This window comes from Delphinus delphis, chromosome 18, assembly GCF_949987515.2.
Source record: "Delphinus delphis chromosome 18, mDelDel1.2, whole genome shotgun sequence".
Lineage (NCBI taxonomy): Eukaryota > Metazoa > Chordata > Mammalia > Artiodactyla > Delphinidae > Delphinus > Delphinus delphis.
The window spans coordinates 1,051,744-1,077,689 of NC_082700.1; the positions used below are offsets into that span (position 1 = coordinate 1,051,744).

At 39.2% G+C, this 25,946-nt stretch overlaps 1 protein-coding gene across 3 annotated transcripts in view; it reads left to right on the plus strand.

Moving 5' to 3' along the window:
- IFT88 (intraflagellar transport 88) overlaps positions 1–25,946 on the plus strand; it is a 75,926-nt gene that overhangs the window by 13,111 nt on the left and 36,869 nt on the right. For all 3 annotated transcript variants that reach the window (XM_059995587.1, XM_059995588.1, XM_059995589.1), the window contains exons 4-14: positions 2,166–2,222; positions 3,352–3,405; positions 4,016–4,079; positions 4,739–4,808; positions 7,746–7,836; positions 9,247–9,351; positions 11,513–11,615; positions 12,684–12,798; positions 14,659–14,890; positions 15,853–15,923; positions 23,645–23,731. In XM_059995587.1, the coding sequence (XP_059851570.1) occupies positions 2,166–2,222; positions 3,352–3,405; positions 4,016–4,079; positions 4,739–4,808; positions 7,746–7,836; positions 9,247–9,351; positions 11,513–11,615; positions 12,684–12,798; positions 14,659–14,890; positions 15,853–15,923; positions 23,645–23,731 (1,049 nt within the window). The remainder of the gene's footprint in view (positions 1–2,165; positions 2,223–3,351; positions 3,406–4,015; positions 4,080–4,738; positions 4,809–7,745; positions 7,837–9,246; positions 9,352–11,512; positions 11,616–12,683; positions 12,799–14,658; positions 14,891–15,852; positions 15,924–23,644; positions 23,732–25,946) is intronic.

A 25,946-nucleotide genomic window follows, 5' to 3' on the forward strand; every position in this document is an offset into this window, starting at 1 on the left:
CTTTGTCTAGTGTTTACATTGTATGTCTTTCCCATCTTTTTACTTCCAGCATTCTCATATCTGTATATTTAAGATGTATTTATTAGCAGCATGAATAGAGCTCTGGGTTTTTTGTATTTGTTTTAATATTGTCAGATAATCTTCTTCTTTTAGTCTATTTACATTTAATGAAATTACGGATTTGGTTTAAATTTGTTGCCTTAGTATTTGCTGTTTGTTTTTTCCTGCCTTTTTTATGTTTCATTTTCTCTCCTTTCTTATCTCCTTTTTTTTTTTTTTTTTTGGCGGTACGGTACGCGGGCCTCTCACCGCCGTGGCCTCTCCCGTTGCGGAGCACAGGCTCCGGACTCGCAGGCTCAGCAGCCATGGCTCACGGGCCCAGCCGCTCTGCGGCATGTGGGATCTTCCCGGACTGGGGCACGAACCCGCGTTCCCTGCATCGGCAGGCAGACTCTCAACCACTGCACCACCAGGGAAGCCCTCTTATCTTCTTTTGTTTATTTTTTATTATTCCATTTCTCCTTCTGTTATCTTGGGAGCTTACATTCTTTAGCCATTTTTTAGTGTTTTTGTAAAGATTACAATACTCATCTTTAACTTATCAAAGTCTAGTATAATTTAGTATTTTACAACTTTCTGGACAATGCCAGAATTTTACGTTATTTTCAGTTTTCGGTTCTAGAATTTCCATTCATCCATTTTTTATAGTTTTTAGTTGTCTACTGAAATTGTCATCTTGTCTTTTAATTCGCTGAACGTATCGACCATAGTTGTGTTAAAGCCTGTGTCTGATGTTTCCATCGCATGTTTCCCCTTCTGCCTGTCTTTCCATTTATTTCTCTTGGTTTTGGTTAGGTAGTCTTGTTCCTATGTGTCTGGTTGTTTTAGATTGAATGCCAGGCATTGTAAATGAAAATTTTTAGAGATAATTTACGGCTGTATGTCTCTGCTGTCTAGTGTGATAACCACTAGCCACATGTGACTATTTAAATCATTTAAAAGTAAGTAACGTTTTAAAATCCAGGTCCTATTGCCTGAGCCACACTTCAAATGCTCAACAGCCACATGTGGGTAGTGGCTGCCTTATCAGGACAGATACCTTTTACTGGAGAGAATTTACTTTTGCTTATGGCCTCAGAGATGCAAGGAACCCTGAATCACCTCAAGCCAGTTGAGTTTGAGATGATTCTGAACTGGGCTCAGGTCTCACAAGGGCTGGTGTCCTTCTGATTTCCCTTCCAGTCTGAGTGTAGCCTTTGGAGGTTAGTCAAGTCTGAATACTGGAGGATTCCCAGGGCTGCCACCTCAGCAGGCCCAGCTCCAGGGTTTATGTCTTCAGTCCTGTCTTCTGTGAAAAGCTCTGTTCACCCTTGCGGCCTGGCCTTCCGCATTAACAGACACCCCTGGGAGAAGAGCAGCCCAGACGCAGCTCAGCCCTCAGTCTTCCCTTCTGTTCCTCAGCTTGAGGCCTTGTAATTCCTCATGGCCTTGATGGTTCTCTAATGTATACAAACTGATTTTTAGCAAAAATATTTTTGTCCCCAGCCGCCTTAGTAGTTCTTAGAGGGAGAGATGTTTAAAACAGTGGTCCGTCAAGCCAGAAGTAGAACTCCTCTAAAAATGATGTTTTAATCAAATACTTAAACAAAGATGCCCAACAGCTAACCTGTTTAGCGCACTTTTTCACCTCTGTGGTCCTGTTTGATTCCAGTTACAACTTTGTGATCAACATACTTTGTATCTTTATTTCAGAGATGAGAACATTTAGGTTCAAAGAGATAAAATAAACAAGCAAGTGGAGGGAGAGCTGAGATTCAACCCCAGATTCCCTGAGATCCTCTGTCTGTTGTTAGACCCAGCGGTCTGGCAGTGATAATCACGCAAAATGAATGGTAGGCGTGACCGTGAAGACTCATCTGTCTTATTGGCCCCTCAAGTCATTCTAAAGTCCCTTTTCTCCTTTAAAATGAGTTCCAGAATAGGTCTCCTTCCTGATACTTAAAATACTTGAGCTCGTTAATATTTAGAATAATTTAAAAGAAATTATTCTAAATATTATATAAATATTTCTCTATTGATGAGCCTATATTTTCTATTTCTTTTCCAGTTTTCTATTATATAACTTAATCTGAATTCTATTAACTATGTTTTTTTTCCTCCCCAAGATAACTGCTAAAATACCAAGCACAGCAGTTGCTAGACCTGTAGCTACTGGATGTGGGGTAGGTTTTCTTAAGCTGAAGATATGAAGATGCATTTTCTCATACATAAGTTCAGTTTAGGCAGTTAGTTCTAAATAAGTCTGGCTACCTTTCAGCCCATGACCTGGATATATTTTCCATTTTGGTTAGTGATGAACATTATATATTGTTGATTAATAGCTTTGAATATTCTAGTCATTTTGGTTTTAAATATAACAGAAGATATTTTATTGTCTTTTCCTACCTGTAAACCTCGTGTTTGTTGATTGACTTCTTTTCATTTTCTATATAATATAACCAAATGTCATGTGTATTCCATTCATATATCTTATGTGAGGTTAGATGTTATTTAAACATAATGTTTATAATTTTTAAAAACTTAATAATTAATACATGAAAAAATAAAATTTAAGAAAAACTTCAGAGGCATATAATTGGGTCTTGCTTTTATTTGAGATCGTTGGAGGAAAGATGCTATATTAAAATCCATAAAATAAAATCTTCTAAATCTTGCCCAAAGTACCTACAATTTGGATATTTTAGCTTATGTGAAATAATAAAGGAATGGGAGAAAAATGGAGGAATGAGGTGAAATAGTGTTTCCTAGTCGTTATGATAATATTTCTTAGGGGTCATAAAAATGGTTTTAGAACCTAGAGGTCCCGGGCACTTGCCTTCCAAGTGTCCCTTCCTGTGAATGAAGAAAGTGGCCTTATACGTTATATAACAGTGTGTCATGTGATGCATACGTTTATTAATCAGCCAAAGCAGGTATCACTCATAAATTTGGTTTTTGGTGATGTTTCTGAATAGGAGACAGCAAGCTTTTCTGTGAAGGGCCCTGTGGTTTAGGCTCTTCGGAACCCAGCTCAGCATTTTCAGAGAGGCAGCCACAGACGATGTACAGGCAAATGGACTGCGGCTGTGTCCCAGTACAAAGGCTGCGGGTTATAGTTTGCCAATGCCTGTTTTAGAGTTTTATTGTTTGATCCTATATCCTCGGGAGATAAATGGAAAAAAATTATGTTTAGGTTTACTTGCCAATAGGATGAAGGAAAAAATGTTATAAAGAAAACTTTTATACTTTGGTTTATAAAATTAAATGTAGGCATTTTTTGGAATCGTTTTAACTTAGTTTTTTGTTTACTAGTCCAAGACATCCCTGGCATCGTCAATGGGAAGACCAATGACAGGGGCTATTCAGGTATCTCCATTGTGTGGGTGTTCATTTTGGGCCTTTCCTGTGACTTAGAATATTATTACCAAAGTTTTTTTAAGTTGTTACTTATATAGTGACCCTGGTTCTTTAAACTGTGGGCTGAAGTTTGGACCTTTTGAAATCTTTGGTGGCAAAGTCTCTTTGGATTTATTTACTCAGGTCTCAAATGAAATCCCACTGGGAATGGACATAGGCCTGATAGTTTGCTTGTAGGATGTACTCTGGGACCCGCTCTTCCTTTGCTGTCATTTACAGCAGTTTCTGTGGTTTCTCTCTTAGGCATATAGGAGACCAACCAAAAGTAGGGGAGTAGCCAGCTACTAAGCTGCGTAAGGTACTATCTAAAAATCCTTAAGAGTGCTTTTCTTTTCAAACTGGGAGTAAGTCCAGTTAGACAAGGAATCAGAATTTGACAGAGGAAAGGTGAAGTGCAGACAGGCCGGCACATGAGGAGGTGGGAGCACGGAGCAAGCCGGCAGGGGACGAAACCAGTGTTACACGCTAGGCTGTATTTACAACGTGTGTCGTGCAGCTCTGCAAGTAAGAGGCAGGTCTTATTTAAGAATGCTCTTTAAATGATGCTTGTTCTCCTAAGGATGGAGTTACTAGACCCATGACAGCAGTGAGAGCAGCTGGTTTTACCAAAGCAGCTTTGAGAGGTTTGTTCTATTTCAGCTATTAATTTTTTTCAGATCTTTAAATTTTTTAAATGTTTTTGTATGTGTAAATATATTACCATATCTAACATGCCATTGATTATTTTAGGTACCATTAAGAAAGGAAAGGGGTGATGAAAATGTTCTGCATCCCAGTTGAGGTGGTAGTTACACTGGCATGTAATCTGCCAAAACATGCCGAGCTCTACATCTAAAATTTGTATGTGAGTTAGAGCTAAAGAATTAAAGGTGAAAACAGTATTTAAATATATGATAAGTTAAATAATAATTTTTAAATAAAATTGTTATGACGAAAATTAATGATTATTATACCAGTAATGGAAAATTAAAAGGCTAATACCAGGTTATTACTCACATGATTGGCCATTTAGAGTTCATAATAGGGATAGATTACTATGGGGGAGAAATAAATACTGAGAGATATTTATTTTTGTTTTTACATGGTAACACACAGTTTTATTTACATGTTTTTATGTATGTTAAAAATCTTACCAGTTTCTTCATATGCAAAATATTTATGTAAGCATAAAAATGTCCATTCCATTTAATAAATAGGTAAATTAAATAGCATGTGCGCGGTTTCATATCCGTTCAGTTGTGCTGGATTGAGCACTAAACGTGAACTCTTGACTGTGTCTCAGGCTCTGCGTTCGACCCCCTCGGTCAGTCGCGGGGCCCTGCACCGCCCCTGGAGGCCAGGAACGAAGACAGGTATGCAAGTCCTGTGCTGCTCTGCTGTGGTTGGTTGCATGTTCTTAACTTTTACTTCTCAAGTACATAATCCTTACGTATTTGAAAAGTTCATGTCAGCAGAATAGTAACCAAAGCATCATCCCTGGTTCTCGGAACTAGCAAAAGAATCAAGTCTCAGAAAAGCAGCCCTGTGTATTCCATGCAGTTTTACTGTAATATTATTGACTCGAAGATGTATCTGATTTTTGTACGTGCCAGTATTGATTCTCTTGAAGGCCACATGTTGCTGTACATGTAATAAGATATTCTTATTTTAAAAGAATATTTCAAAGAAAAAAATTAAGAAAATGTATAAGTTAGTTTGTCATATTGATATTGAGAAATATAATTTTTTATAGAATTAACTTAGTTTTGTGCCATTGACTAGAGAGTAGCTAAAAAGCTACGGTGTAAATTCAGCTGTGTACATTTACTGATATCTAAGCACCATTAGATTTTACAAATAGTGATAGCAGCCAGCATTTACCGAGTGCTCTCTGTGCGATCACTGCGTGCCCTGCGCTGTGCACGAGCTTCCCTGAGCTCTTGTGTCATCAGTTCAGGGGGAGGGAAGCACGGAGAGCTCGCTGGGTCAGGCTAGTACACGGCAGGACTGAGACTTGAACCCAGGCGGTCTACTTCCAGGGCTCATGTGTGTTTGTTTGTTTGTTTGTTTTGCGGTCCCCGGGCCTCTCACTGTTGTGGCCTCTCCGGTTGCGGAGCACAGGCTCCGGACGCGCAGGCTCAGCGGCCATGGCTCATGGGCCCAGCCACTCGGCGGGATGTGGGATCTTCCCGGACCGGGGCACGAACCCGTGTCCCCTGCATCGGCAGGTGGACTCTCAACCACTGCGCCACCAAGGAAGCCCCAGGGCTCATGTTTTTAAATTGTAATTCTTAAACCTGGTATTTGGGCTATTGTATAAATTACATAATTTCTCTTTTTGACTAATAAGGAACTTATATAGAAAGTCAGTGTACTTTGTATCCTAGTTAATGACAGCAAGTTTGCTAACAAATACATGTTATCTTACTTAAATATGTCATTTAGGATCCTGTCAGCTGCTAACAGCTGGAAACGTCAGAAAAATCACACACAACAAGAATGTTTTATTATCTCCCATAACAGGAGGCCTGGAGGATGGTTAATTTAACTTCTCAATAACCTCACGCTGCTTCAGCTTCTTTCTGATTCTCTTGGCTCTTCTCAAGAGCCTGCCCATCCTCGTGATTCCAGGAGGGCCACGGGAGCTCAGAACCTTCCTGTAGTTGATAAAACCTAGAGTCAGAAGGTGCTCAGTCTTAGGTCCTCTTTGAAGAGCAGGGATCTTTCCGGGAGACATCTGCCCCAGGCAGACGCGTCTTCATTTCTCATTGGCCAGAAATTCATCACACGTGCCTGATGGAACCAGACATTCGGCAGGAGGGTGAGACTCTCCTGTAGCCTAGCTTTCGCGTTCAGGGACGCAGGGCGGCGGCAGGCTCCTGTGGAGGCGCCCAGCAGTGTCTGCACAGAGTTCATTCTCCTGGCGGCTGGTAGGGATGGGGTAGTGACTTTCACTGTCTTCATAAAATTCTCTTACAGAGTTTTAGCGTTACATTTTTATATTGATATTTTAGGCTTAATTATAACAACCTGTAAGCAACATTTAAAGACATTTATTAGAGTGTTTCAGACAGCTTGAAAATAGAATTCCGTACTTTGAATTCTGAACTTTTTAACCTTTAGAAAGCCACCATCTATTATTAGAATTTTGCAATCTCTATAAACTAATAAAATATGTTGTCTTAATCCCAGGTTTTACTGAAGAATATGATTTTATAGACAAACCTATACTGTGAAATTTATTCCTGTGTTCTTTTTCAAAGTCCATTTGTAGAGAATTAAGAGAATTGATGTTTACTGTGATATATTTGTAGTAAAAGTTTATTTAGGCAGTAACGTACATTCAGAGTGTTGTGTTTTATTTGAAGAAAGTGGTAGTAAAGCAACACTGGTGTTGTGTTTGAAACATGGCTGATCTGGGGACACTTCGTTTGCTACTAATGAAGTCAGGGTTTTAAACTTCCTCACCTCGTTAGAAGTCTCTGTGGTGAGTGGGGCTTCCCTAGCGGCCCAGTGGTTAGGACTTGGTGCTTTCACTGCCATGGCCCCGGGTTCGATCCCTGGACGGGGAACTGAGATGCCACAAGCCACACAGCACGGCCAAAAAAAAAAAAAAAGTCTCTGTGGCATCTATTTGGTAGTAAATAATTTTCTCTCTTTTATGGGGTCTTCAGTCTTTCTAACCATAGATAAAGTTTTCATTTGCCATAGAATCTGCTTTCCTTTGGGGATGGTAATGCAATAGCATGGCTCTAGAGTTACCTTATCATGTGTTTAAATCCTGGCTCTGTTACTTACTAGCTGTATGATCTCAGGCTTAGTACTTAACTTTCTTTCGTTTTTTTTTTTTTTTGGCCGCCCTGTGTGTCTTGTGGGATCTCAGTTCCCTGACCAGGGATCGAACCCGTGCCCCTTGAAGTGGAAGCACAGAATCCTAACCACTGGACCGCCAATACTTAACTTTCTAAACTTCAGTTTCCCTGTCAGTGAAATGAGATAATGATAGTACTTGTATCAAATATTCTTGTGAAGATTAAGTGACATAATTAGGGTAAAGCATTTAGCTCAAAATTAAATTACACTTATGCTAAATAAATGTTGGTTATTTTTACTATTATGAATAATTATATAATGTAGTTATTAAAAACAGTGGCACATTTATTCTTTAAGGCCCCTTATATATTTGTCTTATCTGTGACTTACTCTTAAAGTTTATAAGCACATGATGAACAATGTTAAAAGTAGGTTAAATTTTGTGTGTATTGTTAGTGGTTGAATGATTCAAATATACTTACTTTTTTCTTTAACAGTCCAGAAGAAAAGATAAGACAATTAGAGAAGAAAGTAAATGAGTTGGTAGAAGAAAGCTGTATTGCCAACAGTTGTGGAGACTTAAAATTGGTGAGTTCATAAACTATAAGATTCAAGATTGTGAAGTGTGTGCATATGTATCTTTATGTGTGTACCTATGTAAGCACATGTATAGATAAATACTTCCATTTTGTTGTGGACTGGCCTTAGAGTTTTCACTGAAATAATTATTTTGAGAACCTGCAGTTGAAACTCTGCTTCATAAACTCTGAAGTCAAAACAATTGGCTGATTTTGTAATTTTTCACATTGGTCATTTAAGGAGGGGAAAAAATTCCATTGCATCGGTTGGCTAAATTTTGCAGCCTGGTGGACTGCTGAATGGGACGCACAGCCTGCTGCAGGTGGAGCCCATGGCCCACACACAGCACTAAGGGCTGTTTTCTCCTTCAAGGCTGACTGCTCTAAAGTATTTTGTCCTAAGTAAACTGCAAAATCGTGGTTTGCTTCTTGGCAATCCAACTCTGCTGCTTTTTTTAAAATTGAATCTTTTCTCTTAGTTTGCTTTGTTCACATTACTTTGGTCATCATACCACATAAATATAATTTCTGTGACTTAGTTATCAGATCAATGAATACCATTAGAAAGGTTCAGTATAAGCTACTTTTTTTTTTTTTTTTTTTTGCGGTACATGGGCCTCTCACTGTCGTGGCCCCTCCCACTGCGGAGGACAGGCCCCAGACGCGCAGGCCCAGCAGCCATGGCTCACGGGCCCAGCCGCTCCGCGGCACATGGGATCCTCCCGGACCGGGGCACGAACCCGCGTCCCCTGCATCGGCAGGCGGACTCTCAACCACTGCGCCAGCAGGGAAGCCCCAGTATAAGCTACTTTTATTGCTCACAGAACCTGTGCTTTTTTATCTAGTTCTAAAAAAAAAATTCCATGTTTAATTAATGTGACTGTGGTCAGTCTCTCAGTGGAAATTGATAAAAGGTTCTTGGCATCCTGAGTAAGATCTGAGCGAAACTAAGGATCTGTTGTCGTATTGAGTAGCAGTTATCCATGATCCATGATCCAATACTTGTCTGTATTTTGAGCATCCGAGAAACCAAACAAATCCACCTAAATTCCTACCTCATGAGATTGAATTAAAACACCAAAGATTCAGGAGTTGGGAGGAAAAAGGAAGTAGATAGACATGGTCAGACCGAAAGGGGGTGGGAGGTGAGGTGATGGAGAACCTCGACGTGGAGCAGGTGTGCTCCAGGTCTTAACCCCCACGCTTCCTCTTTTTTCCCAGAGAAGACACTCGGCCTTTCCATGCGGGAGGAAGAGCTCCCGTTTAAACAATAGAAAGGGAGTTTATGGTAGGAGCACACGGGGCATCAGGGAAGCCAGGGGTAATGGCAGCCACCCCTGCTTCCCGCAGACACTTCCCGAATGCACCAAATTCCGTGTGAGTGCTCAGAGGAGTTTACACAGTATACATTTGATTTCAGGCCTTAGAAAAGGCAAAAGATGCGGGAAGAAAAGAGAGAGTCCTGGTGAGGCAACGAGAACAAGTTACAAGTCCAGAAAACATCAATTTGGATTTAACTTACTCAGTAAGTATGAAGTACCTGTTGAGTACAGTTACCTTGGCGAGAATTTATAGATTCCAGAACTTCTTTTTCTTTTTTGTTTTCTCTTGTTCTTTAAGCCTTATTGGACTTAAGGTGCCCAGAATTAGATTAATAATACTCTTTAGTTCATGGGACCACTCTTATCTTTGGTATGTACAGTGATCTTCTTTAGTTAGTTAATTAGTCATTTTTAATAATGTAGTAAATACTTGTAAACCTACCAGCCAAGGACTCGTGAAGATTGCTAATATTTGGGTTCTATTCAGTGTGGATACTTTAACGAGATTCATTTTGTCTTGTTTTGAGGTATAATTGGGATACAGTGTTCTGTTAGTTTCAGGTATACAACACGATGACTTGATATTTGTATATATTATGAAATGACCACCACAATAAGTCCAGTTAACATCCGTCACCAAACATAGAGAGATAATGGGGTTCTAATTTATTTATTTATTTTTGGCTGCGTTGGGTCTTTGTTGCTGCGCGTGGGCTTTCTCTAGTTGCCGCGAATGGGGGCTACTCTTGGTTGCGGAGCACGGGCTCTAGGCACACGGGCTTCAGTAGTTGTGGCGTGTAGGCTTCAGTAGTTGTGGCTCGCGGGCTCTAGAGCTCAAGCTCAGTAGTTGTGGCTCACGGGCTTAGTTGCTCTGTGGCATGTGGGATCCTCCCGGACCAGAGCTCGAACCCACGCACTGTCAGGCAGATTCTTAACCATTGCGCCACCAGGGAGGTTCCGATAACGAGATTCTAATGTGGACTTTTTGGTCTGTGATTTTAGAGAACTTCAAACTAGGTGAATAAGATAATGTTCTGTGAGGAGAGTAGGGGGAAAAAACCAGCTAATTTCTAGCAAAATTTATTCAATTCTGAAAAGACACTTCTTTGATATTTATACTGCTGTTTAAAAGGGTATGTTTTCAGTAGGAAAAGTCTTCATATGCTAAACAAGTGGAAAAAAGGACGTTAGAACTTAGAAGAATTTTTTTTTTTTTTTTTTTTTTTTTTTTGCGGTACGCGGGCCTCTCACTGTTGTGGCCTCTCCCATTGCGGAGCAAGGCTCCAGATGCGCAGGCTCAGCGGCCATGGCTCACGGGCCCAGCCGCTCCGCGGCATGTGGGATCTTCCCGAACCAGGGCACGAACCCGTGTCCCCTGCATCGGCAGGCGGACTCTCAACCACTGCGCCACTAGGGAAGCCCAAGAAGAATTTTTATATGTTTACTATTTATAGCTAATTTTTTTTTATAGCTAATATTTTTAAATTCCATGGAGTCTTTAGATTTGGGAATAATTTGTGATGATTATTTTTTTTCCTTCAGGAACATAATTTACTGTAACTTAATGATTTAAATTATAAATTTGCACGTAGAGCAGCAATACTGTACAAATTAAGGTTTAAGGTATTCCACATGATGTTTAATTTATATTTACAAAGAGAGTTTGGTCCACTCTCTTCCTTACTCCTTTTATTACCAGCTATAGTAATAATACATATTTATTCTTTGTGGGTCTTCCTGAGATTAAAAGATAGCAAATCCATTAATTAGAAAGAATACATGGAAAATTAGGTGAAATTTAGAGGAAAGCTCTACCTGTCTTTTTTTTATAAATTTATTTAATTTTTTATTTTTGGCTGCATTGGGTCTTTGTTGCTGCACGTGGGCTTTCTCTAGTTTCGGTGAGCAGGGGCTACTCTTTGTTGCAGTGCGCAGGCTTCTCATTGTGGTGGCTTCTCTTGTTGCGGAGCACGGGCTCTAGGTGGCGCGGGCTTCAGTAGTTGCGGCACACGAGCTCAGTAGTTGTGGCTCGTGGGCTCTAGAGCGCAGGCTCAGTAGTTGTGGTGCACGGGCTTAGTTGCTTCGTGGCATGTGGGATCTTCCCAGACCAGGGCTCAAACCTGTGTCCCCTGCATTGGCAGGAGGATTCTTAACCACTGTGCCACCAGGGAAGCTCCCACCTGTCTTAATGTTCTGGTTCATATTGGAATGCAAGGTGTTCTCTGTGTACTTCATTGCTTAATGGGTTGGGAATCTTGATAGAAGCATCTAACTTTGTTATAGTGTTTTAATCTCTAGAAAGATTATAGGCAAAAGGGACCTAAAATGATCATTATGTGTCTCTTTGCAATATTTTTTCCTTAGGTTCTTTTCAACTTGGCCAGTCAGTATTCAGCTAATGAAATGTATCCTGAAGCACTAAACACCTATCAAGTTATAGTGAAAAATAAGATGTTTAGCAATGCAGGTAAGTGTGTATAGTCAGTTTTTCCAATAAGTATAGTTCTTTTGTACCGTTAATTTACCATTTCCTCATTTTATGCTTTCTTATAATGAAATGATCTGTACTCTGAGCAAATTCATATTTATGATAGAGGTGCCCTGCTTAAAGATATGAAAATTCACACAAATACAAATGAAGAAATACAGTTGGTATAAGATACATTGCCTAACAGTAAATGAAAACAGTATTCTGTATCACAGGTAGAATGAGCCAGGGCAACCTACAGAACATGCTTTCCCTTGTATAATTATCCACAAGAGACCTTTGTTTATATTTAGCATTTATATTGTGTAATTTTTTGGTCTCAGTATTAAAGTGTATCAGAATATCATTTTCTTTAATATTTTATTAAACTATTACATCATATAGTTTAAACCGGGTAAGTGTACTCTTTTTGTTCCTGAGCTCCAGGCTTCTTCATCCTGCGCCGTGGGGTGGGCCCTGCAGAGTGGAGAAGGGTCAGGACTATGGAGAGCTGACCGTTACCTCAGACCCCCAGGTCCTGGTGAAAAGAGGTGTGGGGTCACTTGAGTACGAGTTGGAAAGTCTAGACAAGCTTTCTGAGTGGATGTTGCATTTGAGCTGAGTCTCAAGTTTTGTAGAAACACTTTTTCTCACCAATTCATAAATGCTTACCGTAGAAAATGTGGGGAAAAAAGGATAAACTGTACATCTTGCAGCTCTGGGAGATGCTGGAATAACGCCCAAAAGAAGGTCTAATTTTGAATTATCTAATACTTTTTAAGTCCCATGTTTTCTTAGAAGAACAGAACTCCAGTTTTATAATGTCACTCTTGTTTTCTAGCCATGTTTCCAGGAATCCATCTGTCTTAAGTTCCAATTCCTTGCAGAAGTTTAGTGTGCACATACATGAAAATAGTATAACTGTTTTAAAGTGAGAAATTTAGTTAATGTCTGAAGCTTCATAAGTTGAGAAGACCTTCAAAAAATATAAATTAAGGTCATCTAAAATATCATAGAAAAAGTGAACAAAGTAGGATATTATATATTCATTAAATTTTTTTCAATTAGGACGGTTGAAAGTGAATATGGGAAATATTTATTTAAAGCAAAGAAATTATTCCAAAGCCATTAAATTCTACCGAATGGCCTTAGATCAAATTCCAAGTGTCCATAAAGAAATGAGGTAAGTGTGTAGAATTTAAGTGTCGTTCTTCAGAAACAAGGTCACTCTTGACGCGTTGCCAGTGGGCTGAGTGCTTTATGGTATCTGTACATGAGAGGTGTTAGATTCTTGTTGTAGCTGTAGTACTTTGGTCTGTCCCCTTGTGACTACTTGCATGCGTTTGTGTGATGGAAGTTAAAGGTTGAAGGCATAATATGTGATCAGTTGGAGTAAAACTAAGCTAATGGGCCTATATAGGGAATAACGCTGCGGGCAAATAGTGCCAGAATACAGCTTATTGCCAACACCAAATCAAACAGCGGTTCTTTAGAACATACCAGACTCCAGAATGCAAGACTGGAAATCAAGACCTCCTTACATTCTTACTACAGCTTGAGAAGGGAAGCGTGAGAGGAAGGGTTACTGTTGAATCTTAGAAGAGGGGGGAAGAGGGGGATGCTGGGATGTTTCCTGTTCTTACAGTATTTCAGGAGCAGAAACAGTAGACTACCTTATGGTCTGGTTATAACTATGGGAACATAGGAAGGTACCAGGATACTCACTGGTCATAATTTCTCCTAGGCACAGTACAAAGCCTCTGTGAAAGTTAATTTCTTTGTAAATACCACTTTTCACAATAATTTGTTTTCGAATTATGCATGATATCTCATTATCATCAGCAAATATCTAACTTACAGAACACAATGCCCTTGAGGTACTTTTAACCCAGGTGAGGCCAAGAATTTGAGCATTTTAGAAAAAGATAATAATATTATATAGTATATGTTAAGGGCTTAACAGTCCATAATCAAGAGATAGTATAGTAATTAAGTTGAAGGAATAATTATTGAGAACAAGAAAGGTCAAGAAAGGCTTAACGAAAGGAGGTATACTTGGATTGCTTACTAAAGTGAAGACAAGCGAAGGGGTAACATTCCCGACAGAGGGAGCACTGTGAGAAAAGTCCGGGAAATACTGTGATCTGATCAGAGAACTAGGAGTAAAAGGATTTAGTTCAAATGGGGTTATATTGAGGAGTGGTTAGAAATAAGGTGGGATCACATTCATTAGAATGGCTATAATCAAATATGGACAATAATTAGTGTTGAGGAAGATGTAGAGAAATTGGAATCCTCATACGTTAGGGATATAAAATGGCCCAGACACTTTGGAAATAATTAGGTTGCTTTTTTTAAAAGTTAAACACAAATTTACCATATGACCAATTCCATTCCTAGGTATATACCCAAGAGAAATGAAAACATGTGTTATCACAAAGTATTGTACATGAATGTTTATAGCAGCATTATTCATAATAGCCAAAAAGTAGAAGCCATCCAAATGTCCATCAAGTAGTCAATGGATAAATAAAATGTGGTATAGCCATACAATAGAATACTATTCAGCAATAAAAAAGGAATGAAGTACTCTTATATGCTGTAATATGGAGGAACCTCAAAAAGGTTATGCTAATTGAATGAAGCCAGACACAAAATATCACATATTGTAACTCCATTTATGTACAATGTCTAGAAAGGCAAATCCAGAGAGCCAGAATGTGAATTAGTGTTTGCCTGGGGCTAGAGGTGGGATCGAGGAATCACTGCAGGTGGGCACAGGTTCTTTTTGGGGTGATGCAAATGACAAAGTAGGAATGTGGTTTTGGTTCCACAACTGTGTTAATATAGCAATAATTATTGAATCATACACTTAAAATAAGTGAATTTTATGATGTGTAAAGTAAACATCAATATAGCTTTAACAAAACAAAACAAAAAAGTAAAGTGGGAAAGAAAAGAAGGAAATTATTTGTGGAATGTCTTGATTGCCATACTAGGGAGTTCAGACCTTTAAAGCGAATCCATGTTTATTTTTCTCTAGGATTAAAATTATGCAGAACATTGGAGTTACATTTATTAAAACTGGGCAGTATTCAGATGCCATTAATTCATTTGAGCACATAATGAGTGTGGCACCAAACCTGAAGGCAGGCTTCAACCTAATTCTTAGTTACTTTGCTGTTGGAGATCGAGAAAAAATGAAGAAGGCATTCCAAAAGCTGATTGCTGTTCCATTAGAAACTGATGAAGATGGTAAATACATTTCACCAAATGTGAGTATGAGGAAGACTGTTACATAGCCAGCTGCTAATTACCTGTGCTTTTCTGTCTCCAGAAATGAGAAAGTTGGAGTGGATGACATTTCAGGTTTCTCCCAGCCCTGTATTAATGTGTTTTATCATTTTCATTTGTTATTTAAATTAGGTCGACACCAGGGCTATTGAAATAGGGCTAGAGATTGTGGTTAAAACAGACTGCACAATTTTAGTCAAAAAAACAAAAAGGAGAATCTTAGGAAAAATTGTCATTCTTTAATGTTATTTTATATGGAGTCGTACCCTGTGCACTTGCCTGTGTTGATACATCACAATGTATAGTAATGTCAGTTTCATAAATTGAACCTAATAGGTCTTCCTGATGGGGTGTAAGGGTGTCGCAGCATAGTGGCTGGCCCCACTACTCAGTACTTAACTCTCCTTGTTCCTCTATATTTAAAATAGCACTAATTATAACAACCTACCACGTAGGGTTGTAAGGATTAAATGAGGTAATGCATGTGAAATGCTTAAAATAGTACCTGGAACATAGTAAGTGCTGGGTAGATGTTAACTATTATATATAACTTCCATATTGAGAAAAAGTCATATATGTTGTGAAAGAAATCATCTATGTTTTCAATAGGAAGTAGCAATATGGATCATACTAAGTAATTGATGATCATTAAAGCATTTATATTTGAGTTAAGAATTTATAATATCACACATTTGTACTAACAACCACAGCTTCTGTGTACTTGGCCCTATTCTTTCCAGCCTGACCTTGTATCAGCTGCTAGAATCTATGTTAGTTCGGTGGAGAATGTGATAGGTAATCAGAAGTAAGAAGAAAAAGTTTACATAAGGGAAAATAGTTTAGAAAGATTAATATATTCTCCATTTTATACAGCTAGCCTAGGGGTGAGGTTGATTAGAAATCTAGTTCTTGATTCTTCTGAATCACTCATTTTTTCCCCCAGGATGACCCACATACTAATTTAGTGATTGAAGCTATAAAAAATGATCATCTAAGGCAAATGGAACGTGAAAGGTAATATTTTGGGCACTTCATGATTAAAACTTAATAATGTAGTCTTAACTTCTGTAAGAGTTGAATGTGCATTCTGATGATTTCTTTCAAAACTTGTTGTATTCAGTATATTTCTTGAATAGTGCTGTCGTTTCACCATTTCTATACTCCACCAGATTCTTTTTTCTCCTTCAATATAATCTCAGTCCTCATGCTAATCCCAATTATTATTACTCAGTTACTCTTACTATTTCTCTGTAATTTGCTTTCCCTCTGCCTCTGGTGCAATATTAGAACTTTGTTCATATTACCTTTGTTCAAAAATTTATATCTCTCTGTATTTTTATCATGCCCCCCAAATAAATTTCAACTCCCAAAGACAAAATTATTTATTTCATTTTTTCCTTTCTCTGATATGGCTTGTACCTTCTAATATTTATTGAATATGCAACAGGTTATCTTAGAAGTTATATCACATCACAGAGGGCTCTTAGTTGGTTTTTTTTTAATTGTGATAAAATACACATAACATAAAATTTATCTTAACCAAGATATGTAATTCTTCATTTCAAAGGTAGTGGTAGGTGCATTCACATTGATTTGTAGCCAGTCTCCAGAACTCTTTTTATCTTCCAAACTGCAGCTCTGTACCCACTAAACAACTCCCACCCCCCTCCCCCAGCCCCTGGCAGCCACCACTCTGCTTTCTGTCTATGAATGTGACCTGCTCTAGGGACCTCATGGAAGTGGAATCACGGTACTGTCTGTCTGTGACTCACTTTTCATCCACGGTGTAGCCGGTGACAGGATTTCCTTCCTTTTTAAGGCTGAATAATATTCCATTGTGTGGATGGAGGGCCCTTAATCTTTAGTTTAACGGTAAAAATTAAACTTACACTTCTGAGTACAAATTAAAACCCCAGAAATTGTATGTACAAGAAAATGAGAAGAAAGGTAGAGACAAGAGGGCAAATCATCAAGGGACCCGGGGGCTTGAGGAACAGCATGGCAGTGATTCCCCTCACATTGCTCAGACTTGGAGCTGAAGAAGCTGGCAGTCAGAGAGCCAGGGGCTGCATTTTTAAAAAAGGCTCTAAGAAAAGCCAGAGGACAAGGTAAGGGGTAGGCTAGCAAGACAGAAAACTTTCAGACAGATGCACAGAAAAGAGCTGTGGTCCCATCCCCACACATGCCAGCAACAGCCAACTCCCAGGGCTGTAAGGAGACACTCAGTACCCCAGCAGACCAAGTAGGGAGCAGGACTTTAACCCCCAAGGCCCTCATGGAGCCCTGCCACTCTGACTCTGTGGTGTAGTGGACAGCACGTGGGGAGCCTGGAACTCCACCCTACCCAGCAGTAACAGGGCGCTCTTGACCCTCCCTCCTGCCTGGTGTCAGAGGGGCAGTGGGGAATCAGGGCCTCAGTCATCACTCAGCCATAACAAGACCACCCCACCATGGTGTCAGTAGGGACCGGGGGATGCAGGGACTCCCATCCCACCCAGCAGAAGCAAGGACCTCTTCCCACGTAGGTGTCAAAGCAGGCTGTGCGGGGAATATGGGCTTCTCCCCTTATCTGGCTTGTGATGCGGTGGTGTCTCTTCTTTCCCTGCTGCAGTGGTGTCAGGAAAGACAGCTAAAACAGAAGATTTAAATAAAATTCAGTCTTTTTTTTCTACGTCACTTTTCTTTTTTTCACAATAAAATACAAAAGCATTCAGCTCTTTAAAGTACATCACTTGGGGCTTCCCTGGTGGCGCAACGGTTAAGAATCCACCTGCCAATGCAGGGGACACGGGTTCGAGCTCTGGTCCGGGAAGATCCCACATGCCGCGGAGCAACTAAGCCCGTGCACTACAACTACTGAGCCTGCACTCTAGAGCACGCGAGCCACAATTACTGAGCCCACGTGTGCCACAGCTACTGAAGCTCGTGCACCTGGAGCCTGTGCTCCGCCACAAGAGAAGCCACCGCAGTGAGAAGCCTGCACACCACAACTAAGAGTAGCCCCCGCTCGCCACAACTAGAGAAAGCCCACATGCACGCGCAGCAACGAAGACCCAATGCAGCCAAAAATAAAATAAATAATTTTTAAAAATAAATAACAAAATAAAAATACATCACTTGCCCAAATCTTCAGAATCAGGGTGAAAGTAGTATTGAAGAGCCTGAATGAACATTATTTTATTTTTACTTTTTTATTGAAATGTAGTTGATTTACTATATATATATTTATTTTAGATTCTTTTCCATAGGTTATTACAAGATACTGAGTATAGTTCTCTGTGCTATGCAGTAGGTTCTTGTTGGTGCGCGGGCTTCTCATTGGTGATTGCTTCTCTTGTTGCGGAGCACGGGCTCTAGGCACGTGGGCTTCAGTAGTTGTGGCATGCAGGCTCAGTAGTTGTGGCTCGCGGGCTCTAGAGCCCAGGCTCAGTAGTTGTGGCGCACGGACTTAGTTGATCCACGGCATGTGGGATCTTCCCGGACCGGGGATTGAACCGGTGTCCCCTGCATTGGCAGGTGGATTCTTAACTGCTGCACCACCAGGGAAGTCCCGGTTATCTATTTTATATATAGTATTGTGTATATTTTAATCCCAAACTCCTAGTTTATCACCCCCCCTTCCCCTTTGGTAACCATAAGTTTATTTTCTATGCCTGTGAGTCTGTTTCTGTTTTGTAAGTAAGTTCATTTGTATCATTTTTTTAGATTCCATGTAGAAGTAATATTGTATGATATTTGTCTTTGTCTGACTTACTTCACTTAGTATGATCATCTCTAGGTCCACCCACGTTGCTGCAAATGGCATTATTTCATTCTTTTTTTATGGCTGAGTAATATTCCATTGTGTATATATACCACATCTTCTAAAATTCAGTCTCATAATGTAAAAATGTCCAAGCTTCTTTTTGGCTGTGCCGTGGCTTGCAGGGGGTCTCAATTCCCTGACCAGGGATTGAACCTGGGCCACGGCAGTGAAAGCCTGGAATCCTAACCACTGGACCACCAGGGAATGTCCAAGTTTTGATCAAAAATCACTCGTCATACCAAGAACCAGGAATATCTCAAACAGTGAAAAAAGATAGTCCATAGATGCCAACACTGAGATAACAGAGATGTTAGAATTATCTGACAAATTTTAAAGCAATCATGATAAAAATGCTTCAACAAGCAATTATGAACACACTTAAAACAAATGACAGAATAGCCTCAGAAAAGAAATAGAGTCTCAGCAAAGAAACGATATAAAGAAAAACCAAATGGAAATTTTAGAACCGAAGAATATAACAGCTGAAATGGAAAGCTCAGTGGAGGGACTCAACAGGAGAATGAAGGGGAGCCAGGAGAGATTTGGTGACTGGAAGAGAAAATGGAAATTATCCAATCTGAACAAATAGAGAAAATAGACCAAAAACCAAAACAACCAGAGCCTCAGGGATCTCTGGGACTATTACAGAAGAACCAACATTTGTGTCATCAAATCTGGGAAGGAGAGATGAAGGGGATTAGGCTAAAGAAATAATAGCTGATAACTTCCTAAATTTGGCAAGGAAAATAAACTTACAGTACAAGGAGCTGAAGAAATCCCAAGGAGGATAAACCCAAGAAAATCCATGTCATGATATATCATGATTAAACTTCTGAAAATTAAAAACACGAAGTCTTTTTTTCTTAAAATATTTATTTTATTTATTTGGCTGTGCCAGGACTTAGTTGTGGCATGCAGAATCTTCTATCTTCTTTGAGGCTCGCCAGCTCCTTAGTTGTGGCATGCGAACTCTCAGTTGCGGCATGTGGGATCTAGTTCCCTGACCAGGGATTGAACCCAGGCCCCCTGCCTTGGGAGTGTGGAGTCTCAAACTCTGGGCCAAAAGGGAAGTCCCTAAAATCACAAAGTCTTGTAGGGAGGTAGAGAAAACAACCCATAAGGGAAAAGCAATTAGAATGACAATGGGAAAGTCTTAAATCAATAACCTAAGCTCCCAGCTTAAGAACCTAGAAAAAGTATAAAATAATTAAGCTGTAAGGATGTATTGTACAGCACAGGGAATATAGCCAATATTTTGTAACTATAAATGGAATATAACCTTTAAAAATTGTGAATCACTATGTTGTACACCTGAAACTTATAAGTTTCAGGGATTTTATATATATAAATATTTTTCAAGTATTATGTATTTTATATATATATAATGTACATCAACTATACCTCAATTAAAAAATAAAGAACCTAGAAAAAGAAGAGCAAAGTCAACCCAAAAGAAGCAGAAGGAAAGAAATAATAAAAGAACAGAAATCATTGGCACTGAAGAGAGAAACAATACAGAACATCAGTGAAACAGCTGATTCTTTGAATAGATCAGTAAAGTTAACAAACTTCTAACAAGACTGATGAAGGTAAAAGAGAGAAGACCCAAAATACTAGTATTAGGAACAAAATAGTAGCTATCACTACAGACCCTGCAGACATCAGAAAGATATTAAGGAAATACTACAGACAACCCTGTACACATAAATTTGAAACTTAGACAAAATGGGCCACTTTCTTAAAAAACACAAACTACCACAACTCAGTTAATATGAAATAGATCGTTTGAATAGCCCTTTGAATGTTAAGGAAATTGAATTTATAAGGCAAATCTCCAGGCCTATATGGTTTTAGTAGAGAATTCTAGAAAATGTTTAAAGAATAAACATCATTTCTATACAGTCTCTTCCAGAAAATAGTTCATTTTATGAACTAGTATTACTCTGATACCAAAATAAAACAGAAGAGACAGAAAACTACAGAAAAATATCTTATGACTATAGATTAAAAGTTCTCAAGAAAATATTTGCAAACCAACAATACTAACACAATAGGAAAAGAATTATGTACCATGACTAATTTGGATTTATCCCAAGGCTACAAGAATGGTTTACCATCTAAAATTCAATTAATATGATACAGGATATCAGTAGAACAAAGGACAAAAGCCACGTGATCATCTCAGTAAACCAAAAAAAAAAAAAAAGGGAAAACTGGGGGGGAACAAAATCCAAAATCCATATTGGATTTTGTTTAACAAACAAAAAGAACTTCAACAAAAGCTAGGAGTAGAAAGGAGGTTGCTCCATCTGATAAAGGACATCTATGAAAACCCCACAGTTTCGCATTATAATACTTAATGGTGAAAGACAGAAAGAAAAGTAAAAGACTTATCCAGATTGGAGAGAAGTAAAACTTACCTCTGAAGATCACATGATCTTGTATATAGAAGGTCCTAAGGAATGCACTAAAAAAGTTTACCACTGATAAACGAGTTCAGCAAGGTTCCAGAGTAAAAGATAAACATGCAAGAATCAACAGAATACTAGAGAAGTGTGGTACACAGTGCTAGTGAGCTATCTGAAAATGAAATCAACAATTACATTTAACAGTAGCATAAAAAATAATTTATTAGGAATAAATTTAACAAATGAAATGCAAAACTTGTACTCTGAGAATTGTAAAACATCATTGGAAGAAATGCTAAATAAGTGGGAAGAGATCACATGTTTATGGATAGGCACTTAGTATTGCTAAGATGGCCGTGCCCCCCAGATTACAGATTCAGTGCAACCCCTATCAGAATCCCAGTAGTGTTTTTGCAGAAAGTGACAAGGTGATCCTAAACTTCATATGGAAATGTAAGGAGTCCAGAACAGCCAAAACAGTGTTGAGAAAGAATAGAAGAGTTCGAGGACTCAAGCTACAAGGCGACACTAATTAAGACAGTGTGATAATACTTTATGTTAGAAGCATAAAGACATACATAAAAGGCAATGGGATGGAATTGAGAGTCCAGAAATAAACTCTTCTGTTTATAGTCAGTAAAACTGTCAGGACAATTCCATGGGGAAAGGATAGTCTTTTCAGCAAATGGTGCTGGAACGATTGAATATGCTCATGCAAAAGAATGAAGTTGGACTTCTCTCTCACACCATACAGAAAAATTACTTCAAAATGGATCATAGGGCTTCCCTGGTGGCGCAGTGGTTGGGAGTCCGCCTGCCGATGCAGGGGACGTGGGTTCGTGCCCCGGTCCAGGAAGATCCCACATGCCGCAGAGCGGCTGGGTCCGTGAGCCATGGCCGCTGAGCCTGCGCGTCCGGACCCTGTGCTCCGCAATGGGAGAGGCCACGACAGTGAGGGGCCCGCGTACCGCAAAAAAAAAAAAAAAAAAAGAAAAAGAAAAAGAAAAAAAAAAATGAATCATAGACCTAGAAGTAAGAACTAGAATTACAAAATTCTTAGGAAAAAAACATAGAAGTAAATATTATTGACCTGTGTTGGGCGGTGGTTTCTTAGGTATGAAAAAAATAGGTAAATTGGACTTCATCAAAATTAAAGACTTTCATTCCTCAAAGTACACCATCAAGAATGTGAAAACAGGGCTTCCCTGGTGGCACAGTGGTTTGGAGTCCGCCTGCCGATGCAGGGGACACGGGTTCGTGCCCCAGTCTGGGAGGATCCCACATGCTGCGGAGCGGCTGGGTCCGTGAGCCATGGCCGCTGAGCCTGCGCGTCCAGAGCCTGTGCTCCGCGGCAGGAGAGGCTACAGCAGTGAGAGGCCCGCGTACCACCAAAAAAAAAAAAAAAAGAATGTGGAAACAACCTAATGAATGGGAGAAAATATTTGCAAGCCATGTATCCAAGAAGGGACCTACTTCTACAGTAGGTAGAAGAACTCTTCCAACTCAATAATAAAAACGCCAAAACCTAATTAAAAATATACAAAGGATATGAATAGACATTTTTTCAAAACATATTCAGATGGCAATAAGCACATGAAAAGATGCTTAACTTCAGTATTCACTAGGGACATGCAACTCAAAACCGCAGTGAGGTAGCACTTCACACCCACTAGTGTGACTGAATCAAAAAGACAGATAATAAGTGTTGATGCAGATGTGGAGAAGTTGAAACCTTGTATGCTGATGGTGGGAATGTAAACTGGTACAGCCACTCTGGGAAAGTCTGGAAGTTCTTCTTAAACAACATATGACTCAGCAATTTGTCTCCTAGATACATACCCCAAAGAAATTAGAGCATACATCCACATAATAGCATAATAAGTTATACAGGAATATTCATAGCATTATTCGTATCCAGAAAGTGGAAGCAACCCAAATGTCCACAACTGATGAATGGGTAAAAAATATATGCTCCATCCATGCAATGGAATATTATTTAGCCCTAAAATGAATGAAATATTGACATATGCTACAGTACACATGAACCTTGAGGACATTGTGATAAAGTGAAAGAAGGCAGTCACAAAAGACCACATATTCTATGATTCCATTTATAAAATGAAAGGTGAAGATTAGGCAAATCTATAGAGACGTGTAGTAGTTCAGTTTTAGTATTTAGCACTGTAGTGGCAGTTTTCACCCTTTCATTTCCACAGACAGTGCAGATTATGCAGCTTCAGCTGCAGAGTCCTGTGTATCTCTCTCTCCTTCCTTCTTTCTCCCTCCCTTCCCCCACTTTCTTTCTTTCCTTCTTTCCTCAGAATGGATCACAGACCAAGAACTGCTGACCCCAAGGGCAGTCATGGCTTACTGATCGCATTTCCCAGTCGTGGTTTTCAACCTGATTTGTAAACAGATTGCTAGCATAGCTGCCCAGACAATGTTTACACTTACATTTTAAGAAATAAATCGAAACTCTTTTTATACCATATTTCTAAATATTTTTTGTTTGTTTGATATAGGAAAGCCATGGCAGAAAAATACATCATGACAGCTGCAAAACTCATTGCTCCTGTAATTGAAACATCTTTTGCTGTAGGTTATGATTGGTAAGAGAGAAATTCAGTATAACTGGATGGACATGATGTTTTCTAGTTTATACTTTTATTGATTTAAAATTTTGTTATTAGAAAAGTAAATAATTGCAAATATTGATTTCTACTTATCAAGCAAATACTATTATATGGTAAGATTAGTATAGGCCACTCTAAAAGTTCTAACATATTTTTCTTATTGTTCATGTCATTTTGTAAATTAAGTACTAAGGCAAGTGTGCTACATTTGATATGTGGGTACATAATTGCTTTCATTGTATAAATTCCAGCCTGTGCCCTCTTCCTTTTTACTTTATCTTTTCTCATTATGTCCTTTTTCTACCTTAAATTTGTCAGTACTACTAAACTTTTTATCCTGAGCAATACCTCTCACACCTAAAAAGGCTATTGTCTGTGGATATATTTCCCAGATAGGAGTGAAGGGTTTTTAGAGCTGGAAAAATCTTAGGTCATTTTTTGGATGAGTAGTTGAATTTGTTTCTTCCACCCGGTATGAGAATCCTCTTTATAGCATCCCATGTAGGTGCCATCTATCCTCTGCTTGGATTCTTATGGTGTTCAAATCATTTGCTTTATTTCTGAACATCTCTAAGGGTTAGAAAATTCTTCATTGTATTGAATCCAACGTTGCCCTTCATGAAACTCTTTTCTATGATTTTTCGAACCAGTATAGAGTGAGTCTGTGACCTGTTCTGCGTGGTACCCTACCAGAATTTTTAAAATCCAAGATACATGTACATGGTTAGAAAACCAAGTAAGTACAGAAGAGTTACAGCTCCCGTTTTCTAATTACTTTTCATGTTTCTTCTTGGTGGAAGTAACGTATGCTTTCTTTACCATATCCTCATTACGATCCAGATTCTCACCATGGAATCCATTGTCTCCCTGGTTTAGTTTGTTCTGGAGGCTTCATATTTGGCCTATGACGTTTGTTTTTCTGGTGTCTCCAGTTACCTCTCTGTCTTCTCTTGCACTCTTTGCTTCTCTTAGGTTATTTGGAGTTCTCTCTCTCGGAACTCTCCCTGCCCCAGTCTCTGTAAGCCGTTGGTTCCCTTAGGCTGGCGTTGAATGTCATCTTGGGGTTTACCTTCATTTTTTTCCCATGTTGGATCCTCTTTCTTTTTGAACATCATCTTTATTTTTTCCTTGATTTCTTCCTGAATTAACCCCCTAAGATCTGTCTGTGCATGTCTGTAAGTGTCTAATTCTGTCCTCATTCTTGATTGATCATTTATTTGATCGGGTATAATACCCTAAGTTGTAACTTGTTTTCTCTTAGAACTCAAAAAGCATTTCTTCACTGTTAACTAGCACTGTTGCTGATTAGAATTCTGATGCTAGTCTCATCCTTGCTATTTGTAGGTGACCTGCAGTTTCTTGTAATTTTTATCATTTTCTCTGTAGCTTTGTTTTGAAATTTCATAATGTGTTTAAATTTGTCTTTTTTTTTCTATTTTCTTCTTAAGCACTCAGTAGACCCCTCAATTTGCAGTCTGTTTTCTTTAATTTGAGAAAATGTTATACTATTTCTCTGCTAATTTACTTCCTTTTCCAGTTATAAATTTCTATCAATTGGATTTGGACTTCCTTGTCACTTATCTTTCTTATATTTTCCAACTTTGGTTCTGCTTTGCTTTCTCGGAGACTTCTTTGAATTTCTCATTCAACTATTCCATTTAATTGTTTTATTTTACATTTCCAAGAGCACGTTCTTTTTCTCTGGCTGTTCTTTGTCGTTGTTGAGTGTGAGGGGAGGTCTGCAGGCGGAGATGGCGGTCAGTGGTTCCCGCTGCCCAGCTCAGCGCTTCGCTACCCATCCGGGATCCCCAGCCTCACGTGGAGCAGGAAGCGCCCTGCTCCGTGTCACTTTCTTACTGTAGCCTCCTTTTCCCTGCTTCATAAGCCAGCACGCTTTTCACGCTTCCAGGATGGCGCTCCTCATGGGGGCAGCAATGGGAAACAGCGCGTGCCTGCTACTGTTTGGAATCAGCGGCTCTGCCAGTTATTGCTGATAGTGAGGTTAGGGCTTTCTTCAAAGTTTTCTCTCTTTTCAGATAAACAGTTCCAGTTTTTTCATCCATTTCAGATACAATGTGTTTTTCTAAAACGGCTGGTTTTCTACCTGACTGGTTGCTTGCCTAGTTTATAAACAAGTTCCTTAAAATGTCCCTGTATCTGTACATGTACTCCACATATGTTTTGATCAATG